Source organism: Rhynchophorus ferrugineus, unplaced genomic scaffold (genome assembly GCF_030347505.1).
Source record: "Rhynchophorus ferrugineus isolate W39M unplaced genomic scaffold, kcgeb_rfMv2 rfM8, whole genome shotgun sequence".
In the NCBI taxonomy this organism is placed as follows: Eukaryota; Metazoa; Arthropoda; class Insecta; order Coleoptera; family Curculionidae; genus Rhynchophorus; species Rhynchophorus ferrugineus.
The window spans coordinates 32,121,458-32,134,822 of NW_027472587.1; the positions used below are offsets into that span (position 1 = coordinate 32,121,458).

The window sequence follows — 13,365 nt, forward strand, 5'->3', positions numbered from 1 at the left end:
ATCCTCTCGGTAATACGTTGAAAAAGTAGTGAAGGGTATACTTTTACAGCAAGAATGAGAAAATATTTTAATTAATATAGATTGTACAAATATTTTTCAATACATTCTTTTTTAAAGTGATTAATGATTAAATTACTGGATAATAGTAATCAAATTAGGCGCCTCCATAAAAAAAAACAAAATTAGTGCAGTAACTTCAAACTACACGTGAAAAAATGAATGTACCATGTGGATTCAAATTTTAACAAAACATAGGAGTTGTCTCAGTTTCAGTCTTGTATCTTGGTATACTGTTTGGGGAAACCGCGATTCGAACTTCGCCGTGTACCATCCTAAAATAACTTCTGTATGAGAAGGAAGAGTAGGGAAAGAAAGAAGGGAAACCTTAATATCAATCTGTCTTGTCACGCGTCAGACAAATTCAATTTCGTAGCGATTTGAAGGCAAAAAGAGAGACGAAAAAACTTCACCTTTACAAAATATCTATTATAAAGTCGTAAACCTTAGACGGATTTTTCAGCGAGGACCTTCTCCCGCTCTTATTTATGGGTCCTCGTTTGATTTGATTTCCTCCCCCGACGAAATGGAACTTATCCAGAAGGTTCGTCGACGACAAGGAGGGCGGCTTTCGCTTGGCCTCATTATCCTCATTACCATTTCGATCGGTAATTAATTACGAACGCAGGTTAAGTACGTCAAATATATAAAGACAATAATTTTTAAAATATTGGGTAAAACATTTAATTAAAGTGTTCTGAAAATTACAAACCAAAATAAAAACCGTTTAACAACAGATAGTTTAGTATTTGAATACTGTTAAACAATATCTAAGAAATACTTAGAAATACTTTTGCAGGCGCAGGCTACAAGATTTAATTCAAAATATAGTCATGATATTGACTTAACTTCATTAATTGTGAAGACAGAATCAACTAGTGATGCGTTTTGGAAACTGCTAATAACAACAAAAGAAACTGTACTTGGAATATTTGTCGACGACATAGTTATCATGACAAAAGATCTAAGGCTGTAGAAAAAGTACAAGTAGAAAGAAAACCAAGTACAAGTATACAAGATCTACAAATGGACTAGAGAACGGAAAATACAGTTTAATAGCTCCAAATACTTTTTGCGGAGAAATAACAAAAACCTAATTATATCACTTAATAGATGCCCCATTCCTGAAGCAGAATCAGTTAAATACCTTGGAATACATCTCGATGGTAGGATAAATTAGAAACATCATGTTAGACAAAAAGCAGAGCAGATTAAAATCAAAATCAAACAACATTACACTTTAGTCAGAAGAAACTCTCAATTTGATATAAAATCAAAAAAAAAATGTATTAGTCAATTACAAAAATCTATGGGGTGCAAATATGGGGTTGCACTAAAACATCACACCAACTAGTAATCCAATGCACAAAAAACAAAGTTCTACAATTAATTACCAATGCTTATCGCGACGTAACCAACCAAGAGCTGTACGATGACCTCGAAATCAAATGGATATACGAAGTGATTCAAGATTTCGCCTTCAAATATGAAATAAGGTTGCTAAATCGCAGCAACGTGGAACCAATACAGCTACTGAACAATACGTGGGAGTTTAAAAATTGATGCAAACCAAACTACACGAATTTATTTAGTATATAGGAGTATTTTTAACTTTAGCTTAAGTAGTTTAGTTTAATTTTAATTTGGGAAATACATCCTGACGTACTTATCCCGTATTCGATCTGCTTCTATAATAATGCAAGTACAACAGAATATTGGTAGTAAATTATTTTTTAAATTAAGATTGTACTAAGCATATCTAATATAAGATGTAAAAAATCATAACAAGTATATCATGTACAAAAAAATAAATACTTAATATTATTATAATTAAGTATAGCTACAAAGACCAACGGCTATTATAGCGGAGGTTATAATGAAAATGTCACTCTGACATATATACAGCAGTTAAAGTCAATAGTCTTAAAAAAAATCCTGTAATTTTAATGCAACTACCTACGGCTTCAGTTGTGGATTATGACCATACGAGTCCATACCCACACGCAAAGACAGCAAAATTTGTCAAAATATAAAATAATTAGAAATATATACTCTCACTCATATATATCAACTCTTATTGAGAGTCAATTGAAGTATCTTTGAATAGTACTCGATACTACAGTTCGTAGGATCGTGTAATAGGGCTCATATAAACAAAATTAATGCTTAATTGTACAGGGTAATGAGGTTGTTAAATTATTCAGTTTATACGGACCCTGATCATGAATGTTGCATTTTCGACACTCATTGTTTTTGTTGTTTGATTTGAGGAAATCTAGAGCCGTAGTTTTTAGGCACACTTTATGAAACTCACAGTTTTGCTGTTCGTGTACCAATTATTCGGCGAATTAAAACTAATCGATCTACGAATTAAGACTGATCAATAAGTTGCAAGACTTATTGGACAAAAACCCCACTGAAACTCTCGAAGAACGTTCAGTATATATATAGTTGATGTTGTAGTTAGTTCATGAATCAACTCCTTCCAGGCGCTTGCATATCATGGGAAATATCCAAAATAAGGGCAAATGACACGAATTGTATGTAATTGATTGTTGTAAATGACTCAAAAATACGATATCTCAAAATTCATTGTTTTTCAAGCAAAAGAAAAACTACTACGACTATCTCAAGTAGAAAAGCCAGAAGATTCAGTAATAGGGAGTAACATACGTAATGTCATCATCCTCATTTTATAGGAAACACTGTTACATTGTTACATTATTACACTGTTATGGGAAAGAGTGGTAGAAAATGATGCAAAATGTATCAATAAATGTATATTTAAAGTAAAAAATGATGACAATACGTGCAAATACCTCATAAATAACATCGCACCGCCAATTTGCGAAGAAAGGATACATTTATTAGCACAATTAAAGGCATAGAGAATACGACTAGTGTCAGGAATAAATTGGGTTAAGGATATTGACGTGCGTTTGTGATTGTGTGGCTATGTATATTATTGGGATTAGTTACTTTATTCATGTATTTTTGCTCATATAATTCTACTGTAAATGTTGTGTCTGTAGAACATACGAGTAAATAAATAAATAATTGTAGAGTTTCTAGAAATATGGATGATATAAACACCGGTGCCTAATAGATTAAATAGATTATCAAGCATTAAAAAATGTATATTGATTCTTGAAGGTAAATCTTCTTACGATATAGTTTATTTTCATATTGGAGTGTAGATATTGCCCATATGATTGTAGAAAAGGACACATGTGATATTTTTCGGTGCAGATTTTAGATTGGATACATTGAATGTAAAATCGCGCAAAAAAGATGTGTGCAGGTTCCTCGAAAATAAGGTTGGTCAAGTGACAAATGAGTTGTTTCTCCTTAAATTGGGTGATGATGATTTGAAGACATGTGGTCTCAACCATCAGGTGTCATCCAGTAGTAATTTTCGTGATAAATTCTAATTCCTATTCAGATTCAAAATTTTGACCAATTCTGCGATTTAATTACAAACGATAAAGTTGACTATACAATATTTTTTATTGTGTGTTGTTTTTCTAAACTAAAGTATTGTAAATCTTTATGTCCCCGTGAAAGTATTCAATTATTAGTCAATAAAACACAAAAAGTGCGTTATTTTTTTTTTCATTCGGTTTTCATTCAATTATCGTGTTTTGCTGGATATATATAGCGAATACATCCTATTGACAGAAAGCGTAACTATTGTAACGTAATTTCGTAACAGATTAACAGATATTGGTATTCATGCAAATGTCTTAGGAAAATGTACTCACCAAAACTACATCAAGCAGTAAGCGATGATGAGAAGTTACGTTTGAGTTCTGAGTAAATGGATTCACATAGCCACAAATTCGAAGCTGCAAACCCCTGTCGATGACTTTAGATATTATTTCACCCAAAGCAGTAACAGCAACTGGATATACCTAAACATGAAAAAAAAAAAACATTATTTTTGAGCAAAATTCGAATCGAATTTATTTAAACTTACTTCACCAACGTTGGCAATCGTTAAAATATTATTTTCAGTCAGTGTGGGATAATCGAACTCATGTGTTAATTCAAATTCGGACCAGGTGTGTAACGTGGTTATAGGTCTGGATTGAAGCAAATACAGTTTATTCTGGAAATTAAAAAATACATATATACTTGAGGGTTTTTTATCGGTGACAAAACTTTAGGGCACTACGCATTTTTCATTAAATAATGTCTACTAAAGCACTTTTGATAAAAATCGCCATAATACTCTCACATAATATTGGCTAAATATCTTAGAAAACGAGGAAGTTTTTGCTGTTCTCTGTGCAATGTCCGAGAGTAATTCTTTTCCATCACTTTTATGTGCTATAAATATACCCATTGCGAAATATTCCCTTTACTCTTCAGACATAACGTTTTTTTTTCAGAAAAAAAGGCCAAGGTGGTTGTGAAATACATGAATTTTAAGCATTATTAGACAACCTGAACATGTCCATAATATTAGTTACAATAAGATGATATTTAAACGCTTTCCAACTGCATCAAAATTTAGTCCAAACTTCTCCGAATGATATCCAGGCCTCTTTTCCCGTCTTACTCATCGTTGCTTCGAAGATGCAATTGAACATCAATTTATGAATATCAAGTACACCGAAAATCCTTTCTTTTAGCTTAGATTCTGATAAACAGGAGGATATTTTCTTTACGATACAAATGTTCGAAACATTCATCATTTCTAGGAAACCATTCAACAATCGATCAAGTGCACAGTGAAAGAGTGTTTGAGGAAAATAAATACTACCCTGCAATATTCCTGGATGTCTCATAAGCTTTTGATCGGGTTTGGGATTAATCTGTAAATTGAGCAAATTTTTAGTGCGTAACAATTGTCAATTGCGGGAGTCATATTTATTTGGAAGAAAATTTAGAGTATCGCACGAAATGGCGTTCTCGACATTTAAAAATATCTCGGCTGGAGTTTCGGTAGTATCTTAGACCTCTCCTGTACCGGACCTCTCCTGTATCCACTCTACACGGCTGATATTCCAACAACAAAAGAAACACTATTTGGAACTGTTGCTGACGACACAATTATTATGGCAAAAGATATATCTTTGCCTAGGGCAACAGAAAAAGTGCAAGTGGCAGTCAACAAAATCTACAAATGGATGAAAGATTGTAAAATTCAACTTAATAGTTCCAAATTTGTCCACGTTAATTTTTAATTGCGGCAAAATAATAAAAACTTAATTATATCACTCAATGGATCCTCGATTCCTCAAGCAGAATCAGCGAAATACCACGGACTCCATTTTGACGGCAGATTAAATTGGAAATATCACGTTAGACAAAAAGCAAAACACATTAGAACCAAAATAAAACAACTATACTGGTTAATCGGAAGATACCCTCAACTTGATCTAAAATCAAAGATGTTGATCAATAATACAATTATAAAGTCAATTTGGACCTATGGGGTGTAAATATCGGGTTGCACTAAAAACTCAAATCAACTAGTCATACAACGCTGTCAAAATAAGGTTCTTCGATTGATTACCAATGCCTATCGCTATGTAACCAACGAAGAACTGCACGATGACCTGGAAATCAAATGGATTTGCGAAGTTATCCAAGATTTAGCCTTGAAACACGAAAGAAGATTACTAAATTATACTAACGTGGAAGCAATACAACTGCTGGACAGCGCGCAAGATGTCAGGAAATTGAAGCCAACAAAACCATACGAACTTATATAAAGAGTAAATATTTAGTGTAAACTATAGTTATAAGTTATTATAATTTTATAATTGAGGAATACATTTTGATGTATTTTCTCGCACTCGTCTTGCTTGTTAATTAATCCAAGTATATAGGAAAAGTAGTAATAAATTAATTGTAAATTAAGATTGTACTAAGCCTAACCAATAAAGATGTTATAAAAAAATCTATGGAAAATGTGGTTTTGAAGACTTTTTAACCCCTTTTTGTTAACCAAGAGGTATGGAAATAACTGCAATATATTCGTAAGTCTACTTTCAATGAAGTATAAGTGAATTAGAAAATGTTTTTAATATTGACAAGTAGTCTCCCTTTCTTCTAATGAAAAAATTAACGTAATTAATGAAACTATTTCTGTTGGATTTTATAAATATAGGGTATTATTTAATTTTCAATATAGTTTTATTGTTAAACTAGCGACCCGCCACGGCTTCGCACGGGTGCAATGCTGATAGTAAATTAAATACACTACAGAAAAAATATGAACGTTTTATATAAAAACACAACGGCCCGCTCCGACTTTGCACGGGCATAAAATATATATGCCTATGTCACTCATTGAAAACATGATTAAAATCGATCCAGTATTTTTGGTTCATTCATTACTGCCCTGGGCCTGCACGCATTAGATTTGGAGTAAAACAATTCCTCTTCCCCTATACTTACTATGAAGATTTCCTGCTATCTTTGGAATATCTAAATTCATACAATTTTTATTACATTACACATTTTTAAACGCAAATTTTAAATTTGTAATATCTCCGAAAATATTTGTTTAATTTACATGCTGTAAGGAACCATATTGATCTATATTAATTGCACACTGTATTTAAGGTACTTAATTCGATAAGGATTAATACCGTATTGCTTAAAATAGCTTCGTAAATAAGCCATTTTCTCACGTAAAAAGTAAACAATAAAAATGGTTAATGTGGGTTATCCCTAAAAGATAAACATATACCATCGCGGACTTTTTTGTAGACCTTTTTATGGTGTACAATACTGTAGTACATTCATTTGATCTAACTCGTAGGGTTAGGCAGCGTTTTTGCTAATTGCTAAATAAGCCTAAAAAAATAGGTTAATTTACGACATCACGTTAGAAACCTCTAAAATTAGCAATGTTGCCTTAGTATATTATGCATGTATTATACATATAAACCTTCCTCTTGAATCACTCTATCTATTGAAAAAAACCGCATCAAAATCCGTTGCGTAGTTTTAAAGATTTAAGCGCACATAGGGATATAGGGACAGAAAAGGCGACTTTGTTTTATACTATGTAGTGATATTGACTCTAAGAAATGAGTTATTGAGATACAATATTGAGAAATGTTGAAAACTTTTCCAATTTTGGTTTTAAACTCAGCTTAGTAGATAAATCTGATTTCCATCTTGACAGTTAGCAGTTGAAGTAAATAAGACCATTGGAATTGCTGTTTCATAAAGTTAATAGTGCATAGAGATATACTAATTATTTTTTGCTGCTATTAGGCGATTTAGACAACGTTGGCTTGAGAGAATAGCAAGTAAGTTTTTCACCAGGCCCAAAATATGTTTTTACATTTTATCTTCAACAATCGTAGTACACATGAAATAATCAGAATAAATATATAGCAACAAAAGTTGTTTTTCGTATATAGTTGCAAATGGATAACTCAATACTTTCAGTGCAATTAATAATCAACGTTATAGATGATACTTACCTTATAAAATGCCCATTCAATATCACGCGGACCTCCAAATGCTTTCTCCAAATCTAAACCGATTTTTCCTAGTTTAGTAGCCTGTTCTTTGGTGATGCTCCAATTATCTTAAAATAAATTAATTACAAATTAACCATCTAAAATATAGATAGTGTTACATTACATACCTTCATAACCGACTATTAAAAATTCGTCTGCACCTATTTCTTTTACTCCATCCTCAGTAAGTTTTAATACCTAAAAATAGTTAAAGATTAATAGGTTGCGGTAGCCCTAAATTTTGTTAACGTAGAACCTTCGATTTTGATCCAATTGATTCATCCAGCAGACATATTTGACCATCATACGTTCTGTTTAGGATGAATGTATCAGGTTCTGCATTGCCTGATACGACACTCTAAAATTAAATAAATCAAATTACTATTATATTGATAAGATCGACGTTTATGTTTTTCAAAATACTGACTCAGGGAAAGAGTTTTGGTTTAAATGAAGAATTGTTTGCAGAATTTGAACCCTATTTTGAAAGCAAACACAAATAGTTCTACGGAAAAGACATATAAGAATAATGCTGTACTGATTGAACAATTCTTGAAGGTGAGTACCTTGACGAATAACGTCGAATTTTTACTTACATTACATAAAATATTTCAACGATAAAATTAATACTATTACAGTATCAGGCCTACAAAAATAAAAAATTATAGTCCTATAGTTCTGGTAAATATTGAACTTCGAAGTAGTTTTCCTGAAATATCTAAATTGAATTTGTATTGGTAGATTGATTTTGAATTAGCAATCGATACGCTGTTACTCAAAGCACGCCTTAATATAATTTGGCAGTTCAGGCTGAAAAATCAACCGAATGTTGATTGCCGTTGCTCAAATGTCTACAGTCATGAACTATTGGTATAATAAATCGTATATGCTTTAAAAAAAAACAAGCGGAAATATATAAATTCCGAGTAAAACTATCTTCCATCGTTTTTTATAAAAGGGAGATGGCATATCGTGTAGTAGAGATGATAATATATCAATGGGTGTTTAAAAACATAGATGAATCAGCGCACGTTGCAAGATATGACTAGTGAAGTAGTTATACTATAAGGGTTTTGGTAAATTATAATAAACTTGTGTTGACAGTTTCATTCATACTTTTCATACTGTATTCACTTCAAGTTGCAATTTATTTCCATTAAAACAACAAAATAACAGGTCAATTGAAAAATACCCGGCCTACCATAATAAAGCACATCTTTTGCCAAAGTTAGTAGGTATATTAGTAGGTAAACTTTTCGATACCATTTTTGCAGTACGATTTGTCCTTTGCTTCAAAATAGGCCTCAGTTTTGGCGATCACCTCTTCATTTGACGAAAATCGCTTCCCAGCGAGCGTTCTTTTGAGATCTGAGAACAGGAAATAGTCGCGGGGGGCCAGATCTAAAAAATACGGAGGATGAGGAAGCAATTTGAAGCCCAATTCATGGATTTTGTTATCGTTTTCACTGACTTTTTGACACGGTGCATTGTCTTGGTGAAGCAGCACTGTCTTTTTGTTCAAATGCGGATTTTCTCGGCGATTTCGTCTTTCAAACGGTTCAATAGTGCTATGTAATATTCGCTATAGATGGTCCTTCCTTTTTCGTCGTGTCGCATCGTGTGCAGTCCACTCAGATGAAATAATAGAGCCATATTTCATCTATTGTCACATATCGACGCAAAAACTCGGGTTTATTGCATTAGATCATCTTCAAACACGGCTCCGCATCAACAACTCATCGTTGTTTTTGGTCAAAAGTGAGCTCGCGCGGCACCCACTTTGCACAGAGCTTTCTCATACCCAAATATTCGCGAATGACATGATTTACACGTTCAGTTTATATCTTTAGTGTATCTGTTATTTCATTAAAATTCAATTTACGGACATGTTTAAAATGTTTTCATCTGTAACAACCTCTTTTCGGTGTCCACTACGTTCATCGTCTTCGGTGCTCATTTCGTCACGTCTAAACTTTGCATACCAATCATTGGTGGTTGATTTTCCTGTGGCAGTGTCCGGAAACTCGGCATCAAACCATGTTTTTGCTTCAACTATATTTTTTATCATCAAAAAGCAATATTTTATCAACAATCGAAATTAATTTTATTTGTTTTTTCACAATAGCAAACGTTGCTTCACTCAAAATGTTGTAATTCACAAACTAATGATCCGACAGCTGTCAAATTTATACACGAATCTTTTGAGGGTTAGGGCTAACTAAAAACATATGAATTTCATTCTAGTAGCGCCATATATGTGTCAGGCCGGGGACTTTTCAATTGACTTGTTAGTTATAACATAAAATCTTACCTCTCCTAAGCCATAGTTAGACGTGATTACCATTTGAGATGGGTTCGAAGTAGAGGGATGCCACGTAAAAAGTACGCCAGCTGCGTCTGAAGGAACCATTCGCTGCACCACTACGGCCATATCCGTTTGTATAGGTAAACCATGCTGCCTAAGATAAGAAACAATTCAACATAACCAAGCAGTATCACCATATACCATATCACCAAAAACTTGGTTTTCTTAAAATATTTGAAGTCAATTATAAAAGTAAAGGAACCTACCAACGATATTGAACACTTTGATATGTATAGAGTGACGCCCAGCAAGTTGCAACAGCTGATATAATTTCTTTGTCACTGCGACATCCAAGGATGGTTTCATTTTGACCAGCTGCAGATAATTCCTCGGAGTCTTCGCCTATAAAGGTATCGTTTTATTGATGTGTTGATTAGGACTTACGAACTGACCCATCGCTGAAGAACGCACAGCCCAACTAATAGATGTTATGTCATCGCTGTTTAAATATTGTTTAATTTTGCCTAGTTCTGTTAGGATGACGTCGGTTAATTCGGGAGATACTGGTTCATTTTGTAAAACATGAACGGCTCTAAAATAATAATTTATAAATATACATTCTGGAAAGTGTGTAAACGAATACCAGTGTCAGAATTGGTTTGCTGGTTTTCGTTACAGAAATATCTTTATTAAAGCTTAACCTTGTTCCGAACGGCCACTCGATGAATAAGATGATGATAATCTTAAAATTATTTATCTACACCGAAATATATCATCTCGGAACATTACTACGGAACCAAACATCGATCATGTAACGATTTAAAACCATTTACTTAAGAGTACATGAGAAATTAGAAGAATCTTTTGTTTTTAACTATAATTATACTAATAACAAAAACGTTATTTGAAAAGCAAATCAGCGAACAACGTAGATTACATACTGGTAGATAGAGAGAACAGAAGAGAGATTGTGGATACATGAGTAATGATGTGTGTATAATATATATATATATATATATATATATATATATATATATATATATATATATATATATATATATATATATATATATATATATATACGAAGTATACAGAAAAGCAGAACGCGAACGATATAAGATGCAAAAGAGGAAACACTGACACAATTTGGAGAAAGAAAGAAGGCAAAAAGGAAAGGAAAACTAAAATTAGTTATAAAGTTTTAAAAACTTGTAAAAAAGTAAGCAATATAATATGCATAAAAGATAAAAAGGAAACATAATAACTGAAGTTGAAAAAATAATGGAGAGATGGAAAGAATACTTTCAGTAATTGCTTTGTCTGTAGGGAACAACTAAATCCACCAACCAATTAACTAGAAAAGAAAGAGCACAGAAAATTAAAAGAGAGAGAAAACATGGCATGGAAAAGATTGGAAATGCTTGTCTGATAAGCTAGTAGTGGATATACCGAGAAATGAGTTAGAAAGCTATTGAATTTTTGGTAGAAATTTAAGATATATGTGATGTGATGTCAGTATGAAAAGGGGAACAAATTTCATAAAATTGGTAAAAAGCCCTTATTGTTTACAAATATTACTCTCTTGTGTATAGCTATGAAAATATACGTGAAAATTATAGGATATCATCCAAAATCAATAGTAGATAAGAGGCTAACACGACGAATCGAAAGCTGATTCGGAAAAGCAAGAAGACCATATATTTAGTATAAGACAAATAGTGGAAAAAAATTAGCCCAAAAACATATACACCTAGCATATACTCATTTCGAAAAAGTATTTGATAGACAAAGTGAAGATTGATTTAAGAATGATTTAACTGTGAAACCTTTAATGAATCAAGTTTCCATCTGTGAAGAGCTGTTAAAACAAAACAAAATCGAAACATTTTTATCCAAAAAGTAAAAGACCATCGATCAAAACGGTAATATATATATATATATATATATATATATATATATATATATATATATATATATATATATATATATATATATATATATATATATATATACTATCACTTGTTACTCTATTTTGATTTGATATGATTTTACGTGTTCATTCAAACATTTGTATATACAATAATATATATAATTTTATCATTCCAGATATGGATGGACTTAAGCAGTTAATGTAGCTTTGCTCATATTTGCATATTAATTAAGAACAAAACTGTAGCATCACGGAGAACGAATGAAGCACTTTTTTAAAGCCCCGATTTTTTAAATTACAAATTTCTAGGTACGTTTTTGGCAAATGGATATCACTAAATCTAATGTTACTTACTCCTTGCATTTTTCTTCCCGATCACCATCGATCTTTCCGCAAAATATATCTTCAACATTTTTGATGGCATTTACAATATCTATGCAATTTGAAATGTGTTGCTTGAAGGCATTTACTGTGAGAATAATACCATCTGGTATAGTGAACTGTAATATAAAGTGATATATATGATACTGTTGGAAGAGTCTTGCGTAAATATTTTTGTACTTCTGTCGAGTTTAGAGAGGCCAATAGTGCTAATGATGTCCCTTTGCCTCCGGTCAAATCCACGATTTTAGCTTCATCATCTTTTATGTTAACAACAAGTGTAGCTGGCAATGGTTCAATTTTTTTCTCGTGCAAAAGCGGTGGCAATTTTGGAACATCAAAAATCCCTGAAAATAATCAAGAGGTTTTAGGAGTAAACATCATTTAAACAAGTTGTGATTAAATTTCTAGGTAATGCGAAAGACCCTAACTATAAAGTTATCGTGGATAACATGATAGGCAAGTTCAAAACTTTTAGTTGTCTGTTGAGATTTAAAATCGACTTTATGCACGACCATCTTAACTTTGTTCCCGGAAACTTAGATGATATAAATGAAGCATAATAGGAATGCTTTTATCAGGATATCTACATATACACACGTACATACGAGAACAGTTCGACAAGTCAGTGGTTTTTTTTTAATGGAAGATATTTTTTTAGCAAAAATATTCAATAGCAATTTCTCAGCATACATTTAGTTCAACGTTTTTTTAATTTTGTTTTTACATCCAAATAATAGATTTTCTCAAGGCATTCAGAATATGCGTTTCTGTCAGTGATGACGTCTTAATTCCACCTCCAATCTAGGGGATATGCTAATTGGGGTTGTTTGTTGTAAATAAAAAATTAAAATATTTTGTGTAAAAGTTTGTAGACTAATTTTTAGATTTTTAGTATGGTGACTACACAAGTGTGTCTCGTCTTGATAGGACAACACTTTTTTCTTCGCTAAATGCTGTCGTTTTTGCTTCAAATCAATATCTAGTTTGTCAAAGAGCTCTAGAAAATACTCGCGGATGATCATTCTACCTTTATTAATATAATTGATATGAATGATATCCAAAGAAGATGTGGCTGACCGACAATCACAACTTGGCCTTCTTTGGTGCTACTGAACATCGCCAAGCACTCCTTTGAAGTCACACGGTGTGTTTATGGTCGAGAGTAAGCAATCACGGCATCCATCGCGCGTATAGGTTTTTCG

At 32.4% G+C, this 13,365-nt stretch overlaps 2 protein-coding genes across 2 annotated transcripts in view; one reads left to right on the forward strand and one right to left on the reverse strand.

The window, feature by feature from the left end:
- LOC143200986 (follicle-stimulating hormone receptor) overlaps positions 1–13,365 on the forward strand; it is a 233,562-nt gene that overhangs the window by 89,809 nt on the left and 130,388 nt on the right. The gene's annotated exons all lie outside the window — the stretch shown is intronic.
- Positions 1–13,365, reverse strand: part of LOC143200983 (rifampicin phosphotransferase) — an 84,374-nt gene that overhangs the window by 27,896 nt on the left and 43,113 nt on the right. The window contains exons 11-20 of the mRNA XM_076411798.1: positions 12,341–12,507; positions 12,134–12,279; positions 10,302–10,441; positions 10,116–10,251; positions 9,856–10,003; positions 7,801–7,902; positions 7,673–7,742; positions 7,506–7,612; positions 4,034–4,165; positions 3,819–3,968 (exon numbers count right to left, since the gene is read on the reverse strand). Coding sequence (XP_076267913.1) covers positions 3,819–3,968; positions 4,034–4,165; positions 7,506–7,612; positions 7,673–7,742; positions 7,801–7,902; positions 9,856–10,003; positions 10,116–10,251; positions 10,302–10,441; positions 12,134–12,279; positions 12,341–12,507 — 1,298 coding nt within the window. The remainder of the gene's footprint in view (positions 1–3,818; positions 3,969–4,033; positions 4,166–7,505; positions 7,613–7,672; positions 7,743–7,800; positions 7,903–9,855; positions 10,004–10,115; positions 10,252–10,301; positions 10,442–12,133; positions 12,280–12,340; positions 12,508–13,365) is intronic.